Source organism: Perognathus longimembris, chromosome 13 (assembly GCF_023159225.1).
Source record: "Perognathus longimembris pacificus isolate PPM17 chromosome 13, ASM2315922v1, whole genome shotgun sequence".
In the NCBI taxonomy this organism is placed as follows: Eukaryota; Metazoa; Chordata; class Mammalia; order Rodentia; family Heteromyidae; genus Perognathus; species Perognathus longimembris.
This window is the reverse complement of record NC_063173.1, coordinates 59,388,342-59,407,669: the sequence shown is the minus strand read 5'-3', so window position 1 is coordinate 59,407,669 and position 19,328 is coordinate 59,388,342. Positions and strand designations below refer to the sequence as shown.

Below are 19,328 nucleotides of genomic sequence, written 5' to 3'. Positions count from 1 at the left end.
GTCAGTAGAAGAATGGAAAGGAGAAAAATCAGATGAGGAAGGACTTCCTCAGGATGTGGAGAGGGGCTCCCCCTCAGACATGATGAGAAAGAAATAAAAAAAAAAAACCCTCAATCCAAACCCAGTCTTTCAATAAAAAAGAATGCATCTTTCCTTCTCCCCTTCCCACTCGCTCATTACCACCTCCCACTCGAGAGCCCAGAACTCTCCAGGTAAAAATAGCAAACCTGAAGGAAGACGTTTGAAGGAAGTGCTCCTCCAATCGCCGGGCGCAGCTGAGACCCTGGAGTCCAGCAGCACCTGAGAGGCCAGCCCTGGGCAAGGCCAGGGGTCAGCAGTCAGGCCACAAGGTCATTTGTCCCCACATCTGATCCAGGGCACAGATTTCCTCAGTTTCTCTTGGGGATAAGGTTATGTCTCAGCCTGGCAAGGATGTCTCAGGCTTGTAATCCTAACTACTCAGGAAGCTGAGATCTGAGAATCACGGTTATTTGCTATAACCCATGCACATCCTCCCCTTTTTTTTTTTTTTTTCCAAGATTTAGCAATTATTTATCTTAGTGTAGCAGGGTAAACCAGGGAGGAACGAAAAGAGAATCAATTCTCATGTGCTTTAAAAGGTCAGCTCTGGGGCTGGGAATATAGCCTAGTGGTAGAGTGCTTGCCTTGTATACATGAAGCCCTGGGTTCGATTCCTCAGCACCACATATATAGAAAAAGTCAGAAGTGGCTCTGTGGCTCAAGTGGTAGAGTGCTAGCCTTGAGCAAAATGAAGCCAGGGACGGTGCTCAGGACCCTGAGTTCAAGGCCCAGGACTGGCAAAAAAGAAAAGTCAGCTCTATATTACTCATCTTTTTATAATATAAATGTAGATAAATAGTTGTTATTTACCTATTTCAATATAAGTGTATGTGAAAATGTATTGTTTAGGGTATGATGTCAAGAAAAGGAAGTCAGTGACCATTTAGTGCAGATTTAATTTTTTCCTTAATTTTTTGGGGGAGGTGATACTGGGGATTGAACTCAGGATGTCACACTTGCTAGCTAGGCAGGTACTCTACCGCTTGAGCCACACCTCCTGCCCCCACTCTAGTATTTTCCATCTGAAGTTGGTTGAACCCATGGACACAGTCCCACAGATAAGTAGGACTGACTGTATGGTCAGTCACCTTAGGGTAGAGCTCTGACCCTGGAGTTGCTGGGTGGGGGGCATAACCAAACTCAGCCCTAACGCTGACTTTTTCCCTTGGGCAGACTCTTCGTGTTGACCCGGTGATTACTTAGCTTCAGGTTTTTCTCCTTGGGAAGCACCCTGTCCTACCCAGTCTATTCCCATGACCTTGTCTGACATGGCCCTTGTGGGCCAGCCAGGAGGTGGGCATGGCTGGCTGCTCTTCCGTGCTTGGTGAGAAGCTCTCTTACCCCTGGGGCATTCTGTCATTCCACTAGAAGGTGCTTTCCCAGCATGCCTCACTCACACTCAGTTCAGAACTTGGCTCAGACTCCTCTTCATCCTACATACTGTTCTGCCCACCCCCACTGTCCTCATGGCTGGGTTCAGAGTTCCCTCCTGTGAATGGGATCTTACCCCATTGACTCTCCTGTCATTCCCTGTCAGTGACCAATTTGTACCTGTGAGACAGACCCACTGGTCCCTTTAGGATGACAGGGACCATCATTAACACTTTTAGTTACAGAAGGCATATAGTTATAATTGTCCTTTGTTATCCATAGGGAAATTGGTTCTAGAACCACCCTCGGGACATAAAGATTCTCCAAAATAAAATGATACAATGTTTGCACATTCTCCTGTGTTTTTTAAGTCATCCCTAGATTACTTGTAACAGTCAATTCAATGCAAATGCTATACTTTTTTTTTTTTTTTTGCCAGTCCTGAGCACTGTCCCTGGCTTGTTTTTGCTCAAGGCTAGCACTCTGCCACTTGAGCCACAGCACCACTTCTGGCCTTTTCTATATATGTGGTGCTGAGGAATTGAACCTAGGACTTCATGTATACAAGGCAAGCACTCTACCACTAAGCCACATTCCCAGCCCCACTTTTTTTTTTGTACTGGTCCTAGGTCTTCAACTCAGGGCCTGGACACTGTCCCTGAGCTTCTTTTGCTGAAGACTAGTGCTCTACCACTCGAGCCACAGCTCCACTTTCGGCTTTTTCTTTGTTTTTGGTAGTTTAGAAGGTAAGAGTTTCACAGATAAACTGGGTGTTGGTGGATCACGCCTGTAATCCTAGCTACTGAGGAAGCTGAGATCTGAGGATTGGGGTTCAAAGTCAACCCAGGCAGGAAAATCCTATCTTCACTAAATTACAAAAAAAAAAGCCAGTAGTGAAACTGTAGCTCAAGTGGTAGAGAATCAGTCTTGAGCACAAGAGCTCAAGTGCCCAGGCTGAGTTTAAGTACCAGGACTGGGGGTGGGGGTGGGGAGGAGAGTCTCACAGAGTCTCTTGCCTGGGCTGGCTTCGAACCATGATGTTGGGTATCAGACTCTTGAGTAGCTTGGATTACAGGTATGCTTGTTACACCATATGTACACTGTATTTAGTCAAGGAATAATAGCAAGAAAAAGTTTCTTTGTTTGGTCCTGGGGCTTGAACTCTGGGCCTGGGTGCTATCCCTGAGCTCTTCAGCTCACAGCTAGCTCTTTACCACTTGAGCCACAGTACCACTTCCAGTTTTCTGGTGGTTAATTGGAGATAAGAATCTCATGGACTTTTGTGTCCCTGGTTAACTTTGAACCCTGATACTCATATCTCAGCCTCCTGAGTAGCTAGGATTACAGGCTTGAGCTGAAAAAAGTTTTTATATGCTCAGTATGGGTGCTTTTTTCCCCCAAAGATATTTGATCCATGGTTGATTGTGAGGCAGGATAGATTACGTGCTATGGGATATGAGAACCAAGCCAAATTAAGAAAAATGCCATACTGATGCTAAGTTGATTAGGAACACTATGCCTTTTTCTTTAGTCTCCCAATTCCCAACTGAGCTATCGTATAGAGTAGGAAATCAGCCCCTGTTGCCTATGTCCTGGGAATTGGACAAACAAAACTTAAAGAACGCTTAGTATGAGAAAGATATTTGATCAAATGACTCCTGGGATTGCAAGAATATTTGCGGAGGAGAAAAAGGCATTTATGTTGGAATGACTCAGATCTAGTAAGACTGACCTAGACTTAATGTCTCTGTGCCACACTGATGTGAACACTTTATAGCAACCAGGATGATTAAATAAACCAGGGTCTCAGAACAAAGGAACTCCTCCTATCTAAAGGAGTGTTTAAGCTAATCTTCCTGCTCAACATTACTTGAGCATATATATTCCTGATGCTGGATAGATTGATGACATACCCCAGAACAGCTGTTCCACCCCACCTTTGTGTGTGTGTGTGTGTGTGTGTGTGTGTGTGTGTGTGTGTGTGTGTGTGCTGGTTTCTGGGGCTTGAACTCAGGGCCTGGGCCTGGTCCCTGTCCCTTAGCTTTTTTTGCTCAAGGGTAGCACTCTACCACTAAAGCCACAGCACCACTTCTGGCTTTTTGGGTGCTTAACCAGGGATGAGTCTCACAGACTTTCCTGCCCAAGCTGGCTTTGAACTGCCATCCTCAGATCTCAGCCTCCTGAGTAGCTAGGATTATAGGTGTGAGCTACTGGTGCTGGCTACTTTCTGCTTTTGGTTGAGGAATGAAAGTGAAAGTCTCTTAATTGCTATTGCCTCCTGAAGTTATTTTCTGGGTTGTGGTCAGATATCTACACAGGGTAAGTTGAGATGCCTCTCTCTTTTAGAGACATCTTTGGACCCTTACTTTCCTGTAATGACAGCTATATTTTTAAGTGTACAATGTAACTCACAGACATGGAAGGCTGAATATATATCCCTGTAGTACAAAAAAAAGTCAAACAAATGGCTCTGGCTTAAATGTCTTTTCTTTTTGGCAACAGTGAGGTATGAACTCAGAGTCTTATGCTTGCTAGGCAAATATTTTTGTCACTTGAGCCATACTCCCCCAAGGTCCTTCCCCCCTTTTTTCTTCATTTGTCTGTTCAGATAGAACCTCACGTTTCCCCCCCCCACCCCGCCCCAGGGGCCAGCCTTAGATTGTGATCTTCCTATTTATTCCTCCTTCCTGGACAAGAGTGTGTTTGCAGGGAAGCACGGAGGGGGGGGAGGGGGAGGGGAGTAGTACCCATGGCTGGCTCATGTCTGTAATTTTAGCTACTCAGGAGGCAGAGATCTGAAGATCACCGAGATCACAGACCTGAGATCTGAAATTCAAAGCTAGCCTAGGCAGGAAAGGCTGATCTCCAATTAAGCACCAAAAAAAAAAAAGCTCCAACTGGAGCTGTGGCTCAAGTAGTAGACTGCTACTCAGGGACAGGACCAGGCTCTGAGTTCAAGCCCTAGGACCAGCACACATATACAACACAAGAGAAAGCACAATCTTCTAGCGATCAGCTACACTAGAGTTCACAGGAAACTCACCTGGTCTGTCTGACTGTGGACATGACTGCCAAAAGGCAGCACTAAGGTCCAGATATGCTCCTTTCAGCCCACTCAGCAAGTTAGTGGGCCTGCGCAGGCCAGCCCCTCAGACCAGGCCGCCTCTGACACTGCCCACTCTGCGGTGGCTTCCTGTTCTCTTGCCCTGGACTCTGCCTACCCCCTGCTTTGTATCCTTCAGTCACCGTGGCTTCCAGCACTCACAGAGGAAGAGACCCAGACTTCCCAGCAAACAAACACACCCACAGCTTTCCACGGGGACAAGAGTGTGCTCCCACTGCAGCTGGAGTGGGCTGGAATGCCAGACATTCCACCTGGATTCTCATGTCCCGGTGATGGTGGCGAGTTCCAGGTCCTCAGTGCCCTCCCAGTGTGGTGGAGGCAAAGCTGCGCGCACCACACAATCAGAGCAACAGCAAAGTAGTAATAGCAGCCACAAAGAGCAAGTGTGTGTGTGTGTGTGTGTGTGTGTGTGTGTGTGTGTTGGTCCTAGGACTTGAACCCAGGGCCTGGGTGCTGGCCTTGAGCTTGCTCAAGCCTGGCACTTTACCACTTGAGCCACACCTCCAATTCCAGATTTTTGCCTGTTAATTGGTGATGAGTGTCTTGGATTTGTCAGTCTGGGCTGGCTTTGAACCTCGATCCTCAGATCTCAGCTTCCTGAGAAGCTAGGATGACAAGAGTGAGGAAGCAGAGGTCTGGCTGCTTCACTTTCTCTGATGCAACCTTCTAAGTTGTAACTCACTCTTCTCTGGTGCCTCTGCATCCTGAGCCAGTCCCTGCGCTGCAGCCAGTCCTGGGGCGTGTCCCTGCTGGGCTTCGGCGGTGGGGCTGGGGAGAGAATAGGTCTCATCCTTGGAGGTGATTCCTGGGGCTTAGATCAGATCGAGGCTTAGATCCACTGCTTGTGCTAGCTCCATGGAGGGAGCCTAGGCCTGGCTGGGGGGAAGGGGGTTTGTCAGGGGAGGGCAGAGTGGATCAGAGGTAGCCACAGCAAGCGTGAGGTGGGAGCCAGGCCTTCCTCCCACACCATCCCTGCCCATTCCCACATAGCTCTGAGGGAGATGCCTTCCCCCTCCTGGGAGGCCCCCAGGGCCATCTGGTCTGTGGCTGGTCCCCATTTCCTGGATGTGATGGCCCCTCCCTTCTGCCCACGGCCCTGCCAAGGCCAGGCACAGCCAAGGTGAGCTGAGGACACCCAGGCTCCGGGTGCCAGGCTTCCTGAGGCTGGAGTGGGAGCTTCTGTGGCCTGGCCCTGGGCTCTGCACAGTGTGTGCCTTGGCCCCGTCTCATCCTCCAGGTGTCTCAAGCCAGGGGCTATTATTAACACCCCCAATTTCCAGAGAAGGCTGCTGAGGTACGGAGAAGAGATCTGTCCAGGCCACGTGCACAGAACCCCCCTGGGAATAACGACCAGGAACCAAGGGCTGACCAACTGCTTCAGTGTCTTCTGTGTGTGTTGACTCTGCAGCCCAACAGTCCCGGAAGGAGCCGCTGCTATCATTTCTATTGGACAGATAGGAAATCAAGGCACAGAGAAGTCGAGCCATTGGCCTGATGTCACCCAGCTTAGCAAGCTGGAGGCAGGATCCACACTTAAGACAGATGGCATTGGACCTTTCTCTAACCTTTCCCTCCAGTTTGATGATGAGGGGGGATGAGAAGTGGAGATGAGGTTCTGTCTGAGGACACTGCCCCATGAAGCTTTTGCCTACTTTTGCACACCGTGGCATACTTTTACCTGCTTTGCGTACATTTGCATATTTTACCTGCTTTGCGTGCATTTGCATATTTTACCTGCTTTGCATGCATTTGCATACCTTTGCCTAGTTGACATTTAGCTGCCCTGCAGCCTAAAGGAGATATGGAACCCACCATCCCCATTTTACCAAGGAGACAATTAAGAGCAGAGAAGGGGAGTGATTTCCCCAAGGTCACCCAGCAAAGAGCTCAGATCGCAGGCATGGACTTCCTGGCTCTCCTGACTAGCTGTGCACTCTGACCTCAGTGTTCCCCAAGGAACAAGGCTTTGGACACCTGCTGTGGATAAAGAGCTGCAGTGGGGGGGGGGGGCAGAAGTTCTTGGAGGAGAGCTGTGGAGCCTCCTCATCCTCGTCTGGAACAGGGTGTGCTGGACCTGCCGGCCCTCCCCGCCGGGATCCGCAGCCTCGCGCCTCCCTGGTTAGAGCAGCTGAGAGTTCGCACTGATTCCGTGGGGTATCTGCTGTCCACAGGAGTCTTGACACCATAGGAAGCCGGGCAAGATGTCCACCCATCTCAGGTCCGGTGAAGTTGGCTCACAACCGTAATCCTAGCTACTCAAGGCGGCTGAGCTCAGAAAAGGCTGTGCAACTCTTATCTCAGGTGAAGCAGAAACAAGGGGCTCAGTGCTAGAGCCCTCGCCGTGAGCAAAATAGCCAAGCAAGGGCGTCAGGCCCAGAGTGCTGGTGAACGCGCAGGCTCAGGCGCTCCCGCCCACCGCCCACCGCCCACCTCCACCGCCCACGAAGACGTCCATCTCAGCCCAGCTCGGGAAGCCTCTCTACACTGCCTGGTCAGCGCTTACGCCATTGTACCTTGCAGCAGAGCAGCACTCACAGTCCATCTTCACAGTGAGTGCCCAGGCCCAAACCCACCCCAGCAGAGGCTACCGAGGCACAAGAAACGAGCAGGAGGTGTTAGAGCCATATGCCACCAGGACCAGCACAAGCTGATCTCCTTCTATCAAGATCCTTACATTGATCTCATCTACAAAGGATCTACAAAGATCCTACTCCTGGCTCCTCCCTCTCTCCCTCCCCTTCCTCCCTCCCCTCCCTTCCTCCTTTCCTCCCTTCCTTTCTCCCTCTCTCTCCTGCCAGTACTGGGGCTTGACCTCAGGGCCTCATGCTCTCCTTACTCTACGGTTGAGCCATACCTCTATCCATTTTTATTCTTGTTATTCTTCGAATATAGTCTTGTATTTATTCCTGGGGTAGCCTGGACCATGATTCGTGTGTGTGTGTATGTGTGTGTGTAAGTGTGTGTGTGGTGTGTGCGTGTGTGTTGGTACTGGGATTTGAACTGAAGGTCTTGAGCTTTCATTTAGCTTTTTCACTCAAGGCTGGTGCTCTACCACTTGAGCCACACCTTCAGTTCTGGCTTTTTGCTGCTTAATTGGACATGGAGTCTCGGGGATTTTTCTGCCAGGCTGGTTTCGAACCTTGAGCCTTAGATGTCAGCTTTCTGAGTAGCTAGGATTACAGGTATGGGCCACCAGTGCCCATCTTTTTTTTTTTTTTTTTTTTTTTTTTAAATCTCTGTAATGCTGAGGGTAGAATCCAGGGACTCACATATGCTAAGCAAGAATTCTACTGCTGAGCTCCACCCTTGCCAGAACTTTTTTTTTTTTTTTTTTTTGCCAGTCCTGGGCCTTGGACTCAGGACCTGAGCACTGTCCCTGGCTTCTTTTTTGCTCAAGGCTAGCATTCTACCACTTGAGCCACAGCGCCACTTCTGTCCATTTTCTGTGTATGTGGTGCTGGGGAATCGAACCCAGGGCTTCAACCCAGGGCTTCATGTATTCGAGGCAAGCACTCTTGCCTCTAGGCCATATCCCCAGCCCCGCCAGAACTTTCTTTTCTGAATGAAGTCATGCCTATAAATTCTAGAATCAGGATATGGAAAAACTGTGTGTGTGTACATCGTTAAACCTACTCCATATCTGTTGTCAAATTGTTCTTGAGCTCTGGGTAGGAGCCCAGGGTTCGGGAAGGAGAGTAACAAGGAGACAGCCCATCCTGGAAGAAGAAGGGAAAAGACATCTGTGAGGAAGCCTGAGGGCTAAGAGTAAACAGAGAGTCAACCAGAAAAAGGCAACTGGAACAATAGGTACAAAGGCCCAGAGGCAGCAGGGAGCCGGGCCAGTCCAAGACCTGTGTGGCCACAGTGCGGGAGCAGAGGCATGGAGAGCGGCTGGGATAGGGTGGGGAATGACCAGGCTACCCGGCATCAGTACCGTCTTCCCCAGTGACCCTGGCCAGCAGAGGCATGGCCCTGGAGAGACCCTGCAAACACTCCTTTCTTCTACTGGTTAGGTATCGTGGTTCCCCAGAGACGATTACTGATCATAATGTGACAGCCCGATTTAAGAACTCCAAGGTCACCCTTTTGCCCTCTTCCTGCCCGGGGACTAGTTGGTTGATGGGTCTGGAGCCTGTTGCAACGGTTATACCCCTATTGTAGAAGCCGGCCTGCACTATTGGGTGGTTGTGCTCCTTCAAGAAGGCATAGCAAGGGCTGGGGATATGGCCTAGTGGCAAGAATGCTTGCCTCGTATACATGAGGCCCTGGGTTCGATTCCCCAGCACCACATATACAGAAAATGGCCGGAAGGGGCGCTGTGGCTCAAGTGGCAGAGTGCTAGCCTTGAGCAAGAAGAAGCCAGGGACAGTGCTCAGGCCCTGAGTCCAAGCCCCAGGACTGGCCAAAAAAAAAAACAAAAAACAAAAAACAAGAAGGCATAGCAAACACTTTGACAAGAGGTCTTGAGTAAACTGTCCCCTCGCTGAGAGCTGCCCTCACAACCGAGCCCTGGGGGGAAGTGTGTTCTGGTTAGCTGTTGTGCGTTTCAAACTGCCTCCCTCTGTGGAGTAAATTTGTCTCCCTAAAGTTCGTTCATATCTGCCTAGACTCTGTAAATATGACCTGATTGGAAATAGAGTCTTTTCAAATGTAATGAAAATAAGATACAGTCATATAGATTAAGCTGGCCCCTAAATCTAATCCAGTTAATGTCCTTAAAAGAAGAGGGATGATCACACACTGATAGCTCATCCGTGTAATCAATCCTAGCTACTCAAGAAGCTAAGATCTGAGCTGGGAATGTAGCTTACTGGTAGAGTGCTCGCCTTGCATGCATGAAGCCCTGGGTTCGATTCCTCAGTACCATATACACAGAAAAAGCTGGAAGTGGTATTGTGGCTCAAGAGGTAGAGTACTAGCTTTGAGCAAAAAAGAAGCCAGGGACAGTGCTCAAGTCCTGAGTCCAAGCCCTAGGACTGGCAAAATATGAAATAAAATAAAAATAAGAAGCTAAGATCTGAGAGTCACAGTTCAAAGCCAGCCTGGGCAGGAAGCCCATGAGACTCTTATCTCCAATTAGTCACAGAAAAATCTGGAAGTGGAGCTGTGGTTCAAGTGGTAGAGTGCTAGCCTTGCACAAAAGGAGCTCAGGGACAATGCCCCAGCCCAGAGTTCGAGCCCTAGTACTGGCAAAAAAAGAAAAAAAAAAAAAGGAGGGATGTAACCAGCAGGCTGAAATCTGAAGATCTCAGTTTGAAATTAGCCTAAGTAAGAAAGTCTATGAGGGTGCTGGGAATATGGCCTAGTGGCAAGAGTGCTTGTCTCGTATACATGAAGCCCTGGGTTCGATTCCCCAGCACCACATATTTAGAAAATGGCCAGAAGGGCTAGGAATATGGCCTAGTGGCAAGAGTGCCTGCCTCACATACATGAGGCCCTGGGTTCGATTCCTCAGCACCACATATGTAGAAAAGGCCAGAAGTGGCGCTGTGGCTCAAGTGGCAGAGTGCTAGCCTTGAGCAAAAAGAAGCCAGGGACAGTGCTCAGGCCCTGAGTTCAAGCCCCAGGACTGACGCAAAAAAAAAAAAAAAAAGTCTATGAGATTTTTTTGTCTCCACTTAACCACCAGAAGTGGAGCTGTGGCTCAAGTGGTAGAGCCTGGAATAATAAAGCTTGGGGACAGTACCCAGGCACTGAGTTCAATCCCTAGGATTAGACGGAGGAGGAATAGGAGGAGGATGAGGAGGAGGAAAAGGAGGAGGAAGGGGGAGAGGAGGAAGAGGAGGAGGAAGGGAGAGAGGAGGAGGAGGAGGAAGGGGGTAGGAGGAGGAGTCAGGCGCAATGGAGTGGAATGCACTTATAATCTCAGGTACTCAAGAGGCAGAGGTAAGGAGGATCAAACTTTGAAGCCAGCCTGAACAAAAGCATGAAACCTTGTCTGAGAAACAAAAGCAAAATGGACTGAGGCATGGTTCAAGTGGTACAGTGTTACATGAGGGCCTGAGCCCTGGTACCATGAAGAAGGAGGAGGAGGAAGAGGAAGAGCACACAATGATTTGTGGACAGACACAGGGAGAATGCCACATGCGGATGGGGGACTGTCACTGACACCCCACAAGCCAGGGAATAAAGCATTGCCAACAGCCTCAAGAAGTTGGAAGAGGCAGGAACACATGGCCTCCAGCTCTGTGAAGGAATAAAGTTCTGTTGCTCTAAGCCAGGTGCTCTGTAGTTATTTGTTACAACAGCCCTAGACCGAGTGGTGTCAGCCAGAGGGTTTCTCAAATCCCCATTCTGAGGGTTAGCTGGGCTGGGCTGGATGGGTCTTCGGTCTCATGGTCAACCTTGAATGACAGGCCGCAGTCCTCTGGGAGCTGGGCCAGGGCCTCATGACTGGTAGTTGGTGCTGGGTGCTGGCTGTTGGCTGGGGTGCCTCCGTCTTGCTCTATCTGATCTTCAACTTCCTTTCTCTCGCAGGCAGCTGGCTCCCAGAGGTGGGAAGAGAAGGAGCTGCGAGCCTCTTCCAAGTCCTAGGCGCTACAGTCCTCTAATAGTATCCCTGCATTCATGCTCTGTGGGTAAAGGCAGGATACATGGGCCACCCAGATTTGAGGAAAGGAAAAATGGACTTCATTCTTGATAGGAAATGTGTTATCTGCTTTCTAGGGCTTTAACAAAACACCTGAGAAAAATCACATTATAAAGAGGAAAGATTTATCCTGGCTCCTAGTGTAGATTCCAGTCCAGGATCGGTGGCCTTGCTGCTTTGGACTCGTGATGAAGTAACACATCATGGTGGAAGGCTTGTGGCAGGGCAAAAGTGCTTACCTCAGGGCCAGGAGGCAAAGAGGGGACAGGAGGAGGCTGAGGTCCCACAATCCACTTTGGAGGCATATCCCCAATGACCTAACAGCCTCCCGCTAAGCCCCGCCTCCCAACAGTGCCACGCTGGGGACTGAGCCTAAGCTTCAGAACGAAAGCAGTCGATGTGACAAGGACGCAAGGCCGAAGGTACCCCTAAGGGGAGGGACAGTCATGGCCAGTTTTGGAAATGACTCAGCAGAGTGCGGGTTGGGGGAGCAGTCTCTGTCAAGGACCCCAGAAATGTGCTCCCCAGAAATAGAGTTGCTGATGTGTTGAGGCAGGAATTGTGACCTCAGGTCTACAAGGAGAAGATCAGACTGTTAACTCACCGGGTGACCTTGAGTGGATCCTTAATGGACTCAGTCATTTATGGAGTACCCACTAATTGTCAGGCCGAAATCTTGGCACTGACAAGTGAACAGGCCAGGTCCCTGTAGGATTTTTTGTACCAGTACTGGGGCTTGAACTCAGGGCCTGGCTATTGTCCTTTAGCTTTTTTCCTCAAGACAGGCACTCTACCACTTGAGCCACAGCTCCACTTCTCACCCTTTGGTGGTTAATTGAGATAAGAATGTCACAGATTTTCCTGTCTAGGCTAGCTTTGAACTTTGATCCTCAGATCTCAGCCTCCTGAGTAGTTAGGATTATAGACATGAGCCACCAGCATGGCTCTCTGTGGAACTTTGGATCTGGATGAAGAAGGAAGTGCATAACTAGACAGATCTCAGAACCTGTGGAACAGAAGGAGAACGGCAGGGACCTGGAGGCTGAGCTTCTCCCAGACACGGAGAGGCCTAGTCAGAGTTGTAGAATCCAACTGCTTTCTGGAGTCGGGGGTTTCTTGGGGGCATCCTGCTAATGCAAAAGGGGCCTGAGAAGTAATCTGAAGTTTGGAACTAATGAGCCTGTGTTCGAATCTCACGATCTGCTTTTCAGGCTAGGCTCTAGTGACTGGGATAAACATTTCTCAAGCTCATTCTTGTACCTGGGAGGCCCTGCTAGAGTTCTGAGCTCTAGGGGACCAGGGAGCCCACCATTCTGTGGCTGGGACATCCTAATCTCCAAGCATGCCAGATGCTTGGTTTGCCTTGACCTTGGGCCTGGTCCAGGAGGCCCATAGGAAGGGCTAGTATCTCTTAAAGAACTCAGGCTCTTCTGGTCAGATCCTGTTTCTCTGTGTGGCCCTGGGAGAGTCCCTTGCCCTCTCTGAGCCTCAGCATGAGCTCTGTGTGTGCTCTGGCCCAGCCTGCCTTGCCTGGACTGCTGTTGGGAAAGACTGAGCCAGCAAGTTAGTCATGAGGCAAATTGTTTATTTCAGCTCAGCACCTTTATTACTTTGTTTTCAGCCCCAGTCTTGGCAGCCATTGGGGGGGGGGTGAGGTGGGGCTAGAGAAGTCATAAAGAGCAAATCCCTTCCATTTCCAGGCCTCAGTTCCCCCCTTTACTCCACCTTGGGCCTCAGTTTCTCCCTCTGTTAAATGGAGATGGAAGGTTCCCCTAATTCCCTCATTGGGATACTATGAGTCCCAAAGGCAGACACATTCAGGCCTGTGCCTCTCAGCACAGAAGACCCAACTGAGGACTGAGCAGATGGGGTCCTTGCCCTCGAGGGCTCGCCATCTGTAAGGGAGACCTGCCATTTTCTGGCTCCTCACAAGCAGGTGACCAGAAGGTGCAGGTGACCGGAAGGACAGGCCAAGCTTGGCCCTGTGACCAGATGATGTCCAAGAGCCTCAGTCATGGGTTGACTTCACCAAGCTCTGTCCTGGACGTGGATGCCTGGTTTTGTGGGGGGGCCAGGGGCACTGACACCCCCCCCCACTTCTGTGGAGATGAGCACTTCCAAAATCTTAATATGCGTCACGGTCCAAGGGCCCAAACTCAGTGGGCAGAGAGCTGAGCCCTTTCTCTGTTCTGTTGAGGTTGTGGCCAAGATATCCAAGCAGCAGGACCGGCCTGCAAGGCGCAGAGTTGATTGCAGAGCCTCCTCCAGGAAGGCAGGAGCAGTCCAGAGTCCAGAGGAGAAACAGATCAGCTGGCAGGCATTCCCAGGGGGGCGTCCTGCATCTCTAGCTGGGGGTGCTCACAGGGGGTTTCCTGGGTGGCTGGCCGACTCAAGGTCACGCTGGGGAAGCTGGCGACAAAGTTCTCCCACCTTCTCTTCACCTGCTGGAAGACCAAGGTAGGGGGAGAAGCTGGCTGAGTGGTGGGCTTCAGGTGCTACTCCACTCACAGCCACCAGGTGGGGGTAGAGCCCGGAGAGAAGGCTGCTCCCTCTGGGAGACCCTCCGAGCTGGAGCCCGTGCAAAGAATCGGCCCTTGTCAAAATGCAACTTGTGAGAAGTTGGTTGTTCTCCTGGCCTCCTGCCAGGTCCATTCACCCATTCAACATTTGTACATTGATCATGGAAAATCGCTCTGGAATCTGGGTGTGGTGGCACACACCTGTGACCCCAACTCTCTGGAGGTGGAGACAGGTTGATCATAAGTTCAAGGTAACCCTGGACTGTGCAACAAGATCCTACTTGAGAGAGAGAGAGAGAGAGAGAGAGAGAGAGAGAGAGAGAGAGAGAGAGAGAGAGATCCAGACAGGCAGCTGGTGGCTCACACCTGTAATCCTAGCTATTCAGGAGTCTCAAATCTGAAGACTGAAGTTCAAAGCCAGCCTGGACAGAAAAAGGCTATGAGGCTCTTATCTTCAATTAACCACCAAAACACCAGAGGTTGAGATATGGCTCAAGGGGTAGAGTGCCAGCCATCAGTTAAAAAAAAAAAAGCCAACCAAACGCATCAGGCCCTAAGTTCAAGCCCAGTATTGGCACAACACACACACACACACACACACACACACACACACACACACACAAATAACAACACCCTCCTCCCCCAAAAAGAACCCAAACAAAAGCCAACAAATCCAGCTCTGACTATTACTTCCTCTCCTCCTCTGGAACTTTAAAATGACTCCCCAGTGATATGGAATAAATCTCAACTACACCCCGGGGGTGGGGGGGGGGTGTTGTCTCCTCCAGACAGCTGCCTTGTTTTCCTGATCCTGGACCTTTGTTTTCCTGGGTCCCTCTCCTGGGAACCCTTACCCCAGCAGCACCCCAACTTCAGCTCTTGGCCATACCTGTCGGTACTGCCTCAGCCACCGCCGGCTGCCTCCTCGCTGGGCTTGGATCAGCTGCTCTGTGTCTTCCAGGGTCCCCGACAGCCGTTCAGAAACAGGGGTGTCTAGCCCTTCTGTGCCACCATCCAGACCTTGGGACTTGGCCTTCTCTTGGCCCAGTCTGAGGCTCAGTGCCCGGCGGGGTGTTCCCCGGGGCTCCTGGAGCTTCCCATAGGAGGGCCGGGGTCCCCGCAGGGACTGACTGCGCAGGCCAGTTCCCATGGCTCCGGAAGCTGCTCGCCCTCTGCGAAGGCGGCTGTCTCTCCCCATCTGATGAAGGAGCTCTGGGGGGCAAAGGTTAGTGCTGAGTGAGGTGGCGGCCATAAACCAAAGGGCAGGTCACGGAGACTGAGTGTCCTGAGTCACCCACCTTCTGGGGCAAGGAGCACAGCCCAGGGGGCGCACGCTCCCTGTCTGTCTCTCTGTACCTGTCCTGGGATTTGAACTCAGGGCCTGGATGCTGTCCTTGAGCTTTTTAGCTCAAGGCTGACACTCTATCTCCTTCTAGATTTTTGTGGTTAATTGTTGATAAGAGTTCTACAGATTTGTCCTCAGATCTCAGCCTCCCGAGTAGCTAGGATTTACAGGCATGAACCAGGGGGCTCAGCGCTAGCTCTCTCTCTCTCTCTCTCTCTCTCTCTCTCTCTGTTGTTTGAGATAAGGTCTCACTGAGTAGCCCAGGCTGGTCTGGAAGTCTCCATCCTCTTGCCTCTGAAGGGTGGCTCTGGCTGTCCTCACCATCCATCCTGATGACACTGAGTACAGATGTCTCGGTGGCAAAACAGACAGGATTTTATAATTCAGGACAGCATCAACCTAATACAATCACATTTGGAGCGTTACAAGATAGTACGGGGCTTGCCAGCTGCTGCAGACGCCTGTTCAGTGGCTGTGGATGCTTAGTGTTATGAGCTGAGAAGACCTCGGGGGCTGACTGCACAATGCTGAGTGCACTTGTGCTACTTCACTGTCCACTTCAAACATGAGGTGGGGGCTGACGCCAATGGCTCCCGCGTGTCATCCTCCCTACTCAAGAGGCTGAGATCGGAAGACCGAGGTTCAGAGCCAGCCTAAGCAGGAAAGTCTGTGAGATATACATACCCGCTTTGGTCATGGGCCTTGAACTCTGGGTTTGGGTGCTGTCACTAAGCTCTTCAGCTCAAGGCTGGCGTTCTTACCACTCGAGCCACAGCGCCACTTTCCATTTTCTGGTGGCTAATTGGAGATGAGAGTCTCACAGACTTTCCTGCCTGAGCTGGCTTTGAACCGAGACCCTCAGATCTCAGGCTCGGGGTAGATAGGATGACAGGCTTGCGCCATCGGCGCCCGGTTTTCTGTGAGACTTTTATCTACAATGAACCAGCAAAAAGCTGGAAGTGGAGCTGTGGCTCAAACTGTAGAGCACCAGCTTGAGCACTAAAGCTAGGGGACAGTGCCCAGAACCTGAGTTCAAGTACACACGCGCGCACGCACGCACACACACACACACACACACAATGAAGAGGTAGTAGATTGTATATAATACATATTTCACTATGCTAGAAATATGTGTGTGTGTGTGTGTATGTGCGCACGCACGCGCATGCTGGTACTGGGGATCAAACTCGGGGCTTTGTACTCTCCATTAGCTTTTTTGCTAAAGCCTAGGGCTCTACAACTTGAGCCACATCTCCACTACGGGGCTTCTGCTGGTTTATTAGAGATCAGAGTCTCTGAGACTTGTCTGTCCAGGAGGGCTTTGAAGCAGGAGCCTCGGGTTTCAGTTTCCTGAATAGCTAGGGTTACAGGCAGGAGCCACCAGTGTCTGGCAATTTTTTTAAAAAGGAGGATCACAAATTTGAGCCCAGCCTAGGTTACATAGCCAGATCCTGTCCAAAAAACAAAAAGAGGAAGGGGAGAGATGAGTGGGAATATTGAAAGGGGTGACATTGCTTAAGATATAGTGTATTCAGGCTGGGAATGTGGCTTAGTGGTAGAGTGCTTGCCTAGCATGCATGAAGCCCTGGGTTCGATTTCTCAGTACCACATAAGCTGAAAAAGCCTGAATTGGCACTGTGGCTTAAGTGGTAGAGTGCAAGCCTTGAGATTAAAGAAGCTCAAAAACAGAGCCCAGGCCCTGAGTTCAAGACCCACTACTGGCAAAAAAAAAAGTATATATATATATATATATATATATATTCAGAAACTTCTTTGTTAAATGGCAACTCCTTTGTACAACTACTTGAAGATAATAAAAGAAAAAAGGGAAAGAAAACAAACAGGAACAGTGGATCAAGCCCGCAATCCTAGTAGAGATCAGGGATCATGGTTTGAGGTCAGCCATGGGCAAAAAGTTTGCATGATTCCATCTCAACCAATGGCTCAAGTCAGTGGCACCTGCCTGTCATTCCAGCTGAGGCAAAACACGAGCCAGAGGCTCACAGTCCAGGCCAGCCTAGATGTAAAGTGAGATCCTATTGCAAAAATAACCAGGGGTTGGAGGTGTGGCTCAGGCGGTAGGGCACTGGCCAATGAATATAAAGCATCAGATTCTGACTTTGAGTCCTGGTCTTGGAGCAAAATGAAAGTATCCAGTCCAAAGAAGGTTGGCAAAATGGCTCGAGTGGTAGAGTGCCTGCCTAGCAGGCCTTGATTTAAACCCTAGGACCATAAAAGACTGAGAGCGGAGACAAGAGGCCTGGATATTTCCAGATCTAGCTAGGTTTTTCTAGATCTAGCCCAGCAGAGCTAAGATCTCAGGCTCCAAGAACCAAGTGCAATGGGGAAAAGCCATCATGGCTTGATGCTCTGTGACCGTGGGCAGCCTCTCGTGGGTGCCCTCTCTCGGGCTCCTGTCTGTAGCAGGGACAAATGACTCCTAGATGTTCATGCGAAGGAAACGTGGTCCACAGGGCCTGGCATTCAGCCAGTGTGTTAGTGATAATTCATTAGTGTGGGTGAACCCTTCTCATCTATAAAATGGGTGGTTTAGGAAATAAAATGAGGCCGAAGTCGGCTGTTGGGGAGTCCGGCACTGGTGGAAGGGAGTTAGGCCGACAGGGAGAGTGAATAGGATGAATATGGCTGAAATGGCTTGTGTGCATCTATGAAAATAGAAAAATGAGGCCAGTGGAGATTGTGTAGGGAAGGAAGGGGGAGGCAGAGGGGAATGAAAAGGGGGTGAGCTTGATGGGGATCCCTTGAGTATATGCATGGAAATGTCACAATTTCCCTTGTAGAGCTAATGAATGCTAATCTTAAAAATGCTTTAAAATCTGGCACTGGTGTCTCATGCTTTTTGGCCTAACTACTCAGGAGGTTGAGATCTGAGGATCACAAAACCAGCCCAGGCAGGAAAGCTGTGAGACTTATCTTCAATTAGACACCAAAAAGCTGGAAGTGGAGCTGTGGCTCTAGTTGGTAGAGCACTAGCCTTGAGCAAAAAAGTTCAGGGACAGCATCAGTCCTTGAGTTCAAGCCCTAGGATTGGCACACACACACAAAAAGATTTTTTTCTACTTTTTTCCCTTTATTAAGTTTAAATAGCTACATAAATTTTACAGTTGAACCTTCCCAATGATGGACATCATCATTCTAATCTACGAAGCTTATGAACTCTATGAACATTATGAACATTAACAATAAAACGATTTCTCCCAGATCAGGTGATATGTGCACCTCTTTCCTTTTGCTTAGTATTGTCAGTTCCCTCTTTTTTCTCTCATTTCCTCCCTTCTGTCACCACCCTTGAGTTGCGTAGTTCACGTTCACCAATGCCTATTACAGCTGTTGGGCCCCTCTGCTGTATTTTTTCATCTGCTTTCCACTCATTCTATGCTCTCCTCCCAGCTTCCCTCAGATGTGCATATGTATATACCATATGTGAGATAAAAAATATATAAACTCCTCTAAAACCTACAAGACAAATTAAAAAGAGGTCCTTTGTTTCCTTATCTTTGGGGTTCTTTTTAGTCGGTATATTATCTTATGTACATATGAGGAGATGCTGTCCTTCTTTTGGTCTCACTCTGTATTGGTATCTTAAGTCCTGTTTACTTTGTTATACCCTGTTGCATTTAAATTCTAACATCTGCATATCAGGGAGAACATGCACTGTTTATCTCTCTGATCTTGGCTTATCTCACTCAACATGATTTGTTCTAGTTTTGTCCGTTTCCCTATGAATGACATTATTTTTATTTATTGATTGATTGATTTTTGCCAGTCCTGGGGCTTGGACTCAGGGCCTGAGCACTGTCCCTGGCTTCTTTTTGCTCAAGGCTAGCATTCTGCCACTTGAGCCACAGCGCCACTTCTGGCTGTTTTCTGTATATGTGGTGCTGGGGAAACGAACCCAGGGCTTACATGTATAGGGGCAAGCACTCTTGCCACTAGGCCATATCCCCAGCCCCGAATGACATTATTTTATCTTTTCTAATGGCAGCGTAAAATTCCATTGTATCTAGGTACCACATTTTTAAAAATTCATTCATCTGTAGTGGGCATCTGGGTTGTTTCCATATCTTTGCTATTGTGATCAGTGCGGCAGTGAACACGGATATGCAGGTGTCTTTGTCGTATCCTGGTTCCTGTTGCTCAGGGTAGATGCCTAGGAGTGATATGACTGGGTTGGAGGGAGGGTCTATGTTTAGTATTTTGAGGAACCACCAGACTGCTTTCCAGAGTGGTTGCACTAGTTTACATTTCCACCAGCAGTGCAGTAGGGTTCCTCTTTCT

The 19,328-nt window shown here is 49.6% G+C and overlaps 1 protein-coding gene across 3 annotated transcripts; it reads right to left on the bottom strand.

Moving 5' to 3' along the window:
• Positions 1-12,732: 12,732 nt before the first annotated feature.
• Positions 12,733-14,865, bottom strand: C13H11orf86 (chromosome 13 C11orf86 homolog). Of its 3 annotated transcripts, none has more exons than XM_048359922.1 (2): positions 14,574-14,865; positions 12,733-13,609 (listed from the first exon to the last, which is right to left on the bottom strand). In XM_048359922.1, the coding sequence occupies exons 1-2, from the start codon at positions 14,832-14,834 to the stop codon at positions 13,472-13,474; spliced, it is 399 nt and encodes a 132-aa protein (XP_048215879.1). In that variant the 5' UTR covers positions 14,835-14,865; the 3' UTR covers positions 12,733-13,471. The 3 variants fall into 3 exon arrangements, with proteins under 3 accessions (XP_048215879.1, XP_048215880.1, XP_048215882.1); XM_048359923.1 differs by having other exon boundaries at positions 12,733-13,606; XM_048359925.1 differs by lacking the exon at positions 12,733-13,609 and adding an exon at positions 13,781-13,901.
• Positions 14,866-19,328: the final 4,463 nt, after the last annotated feature.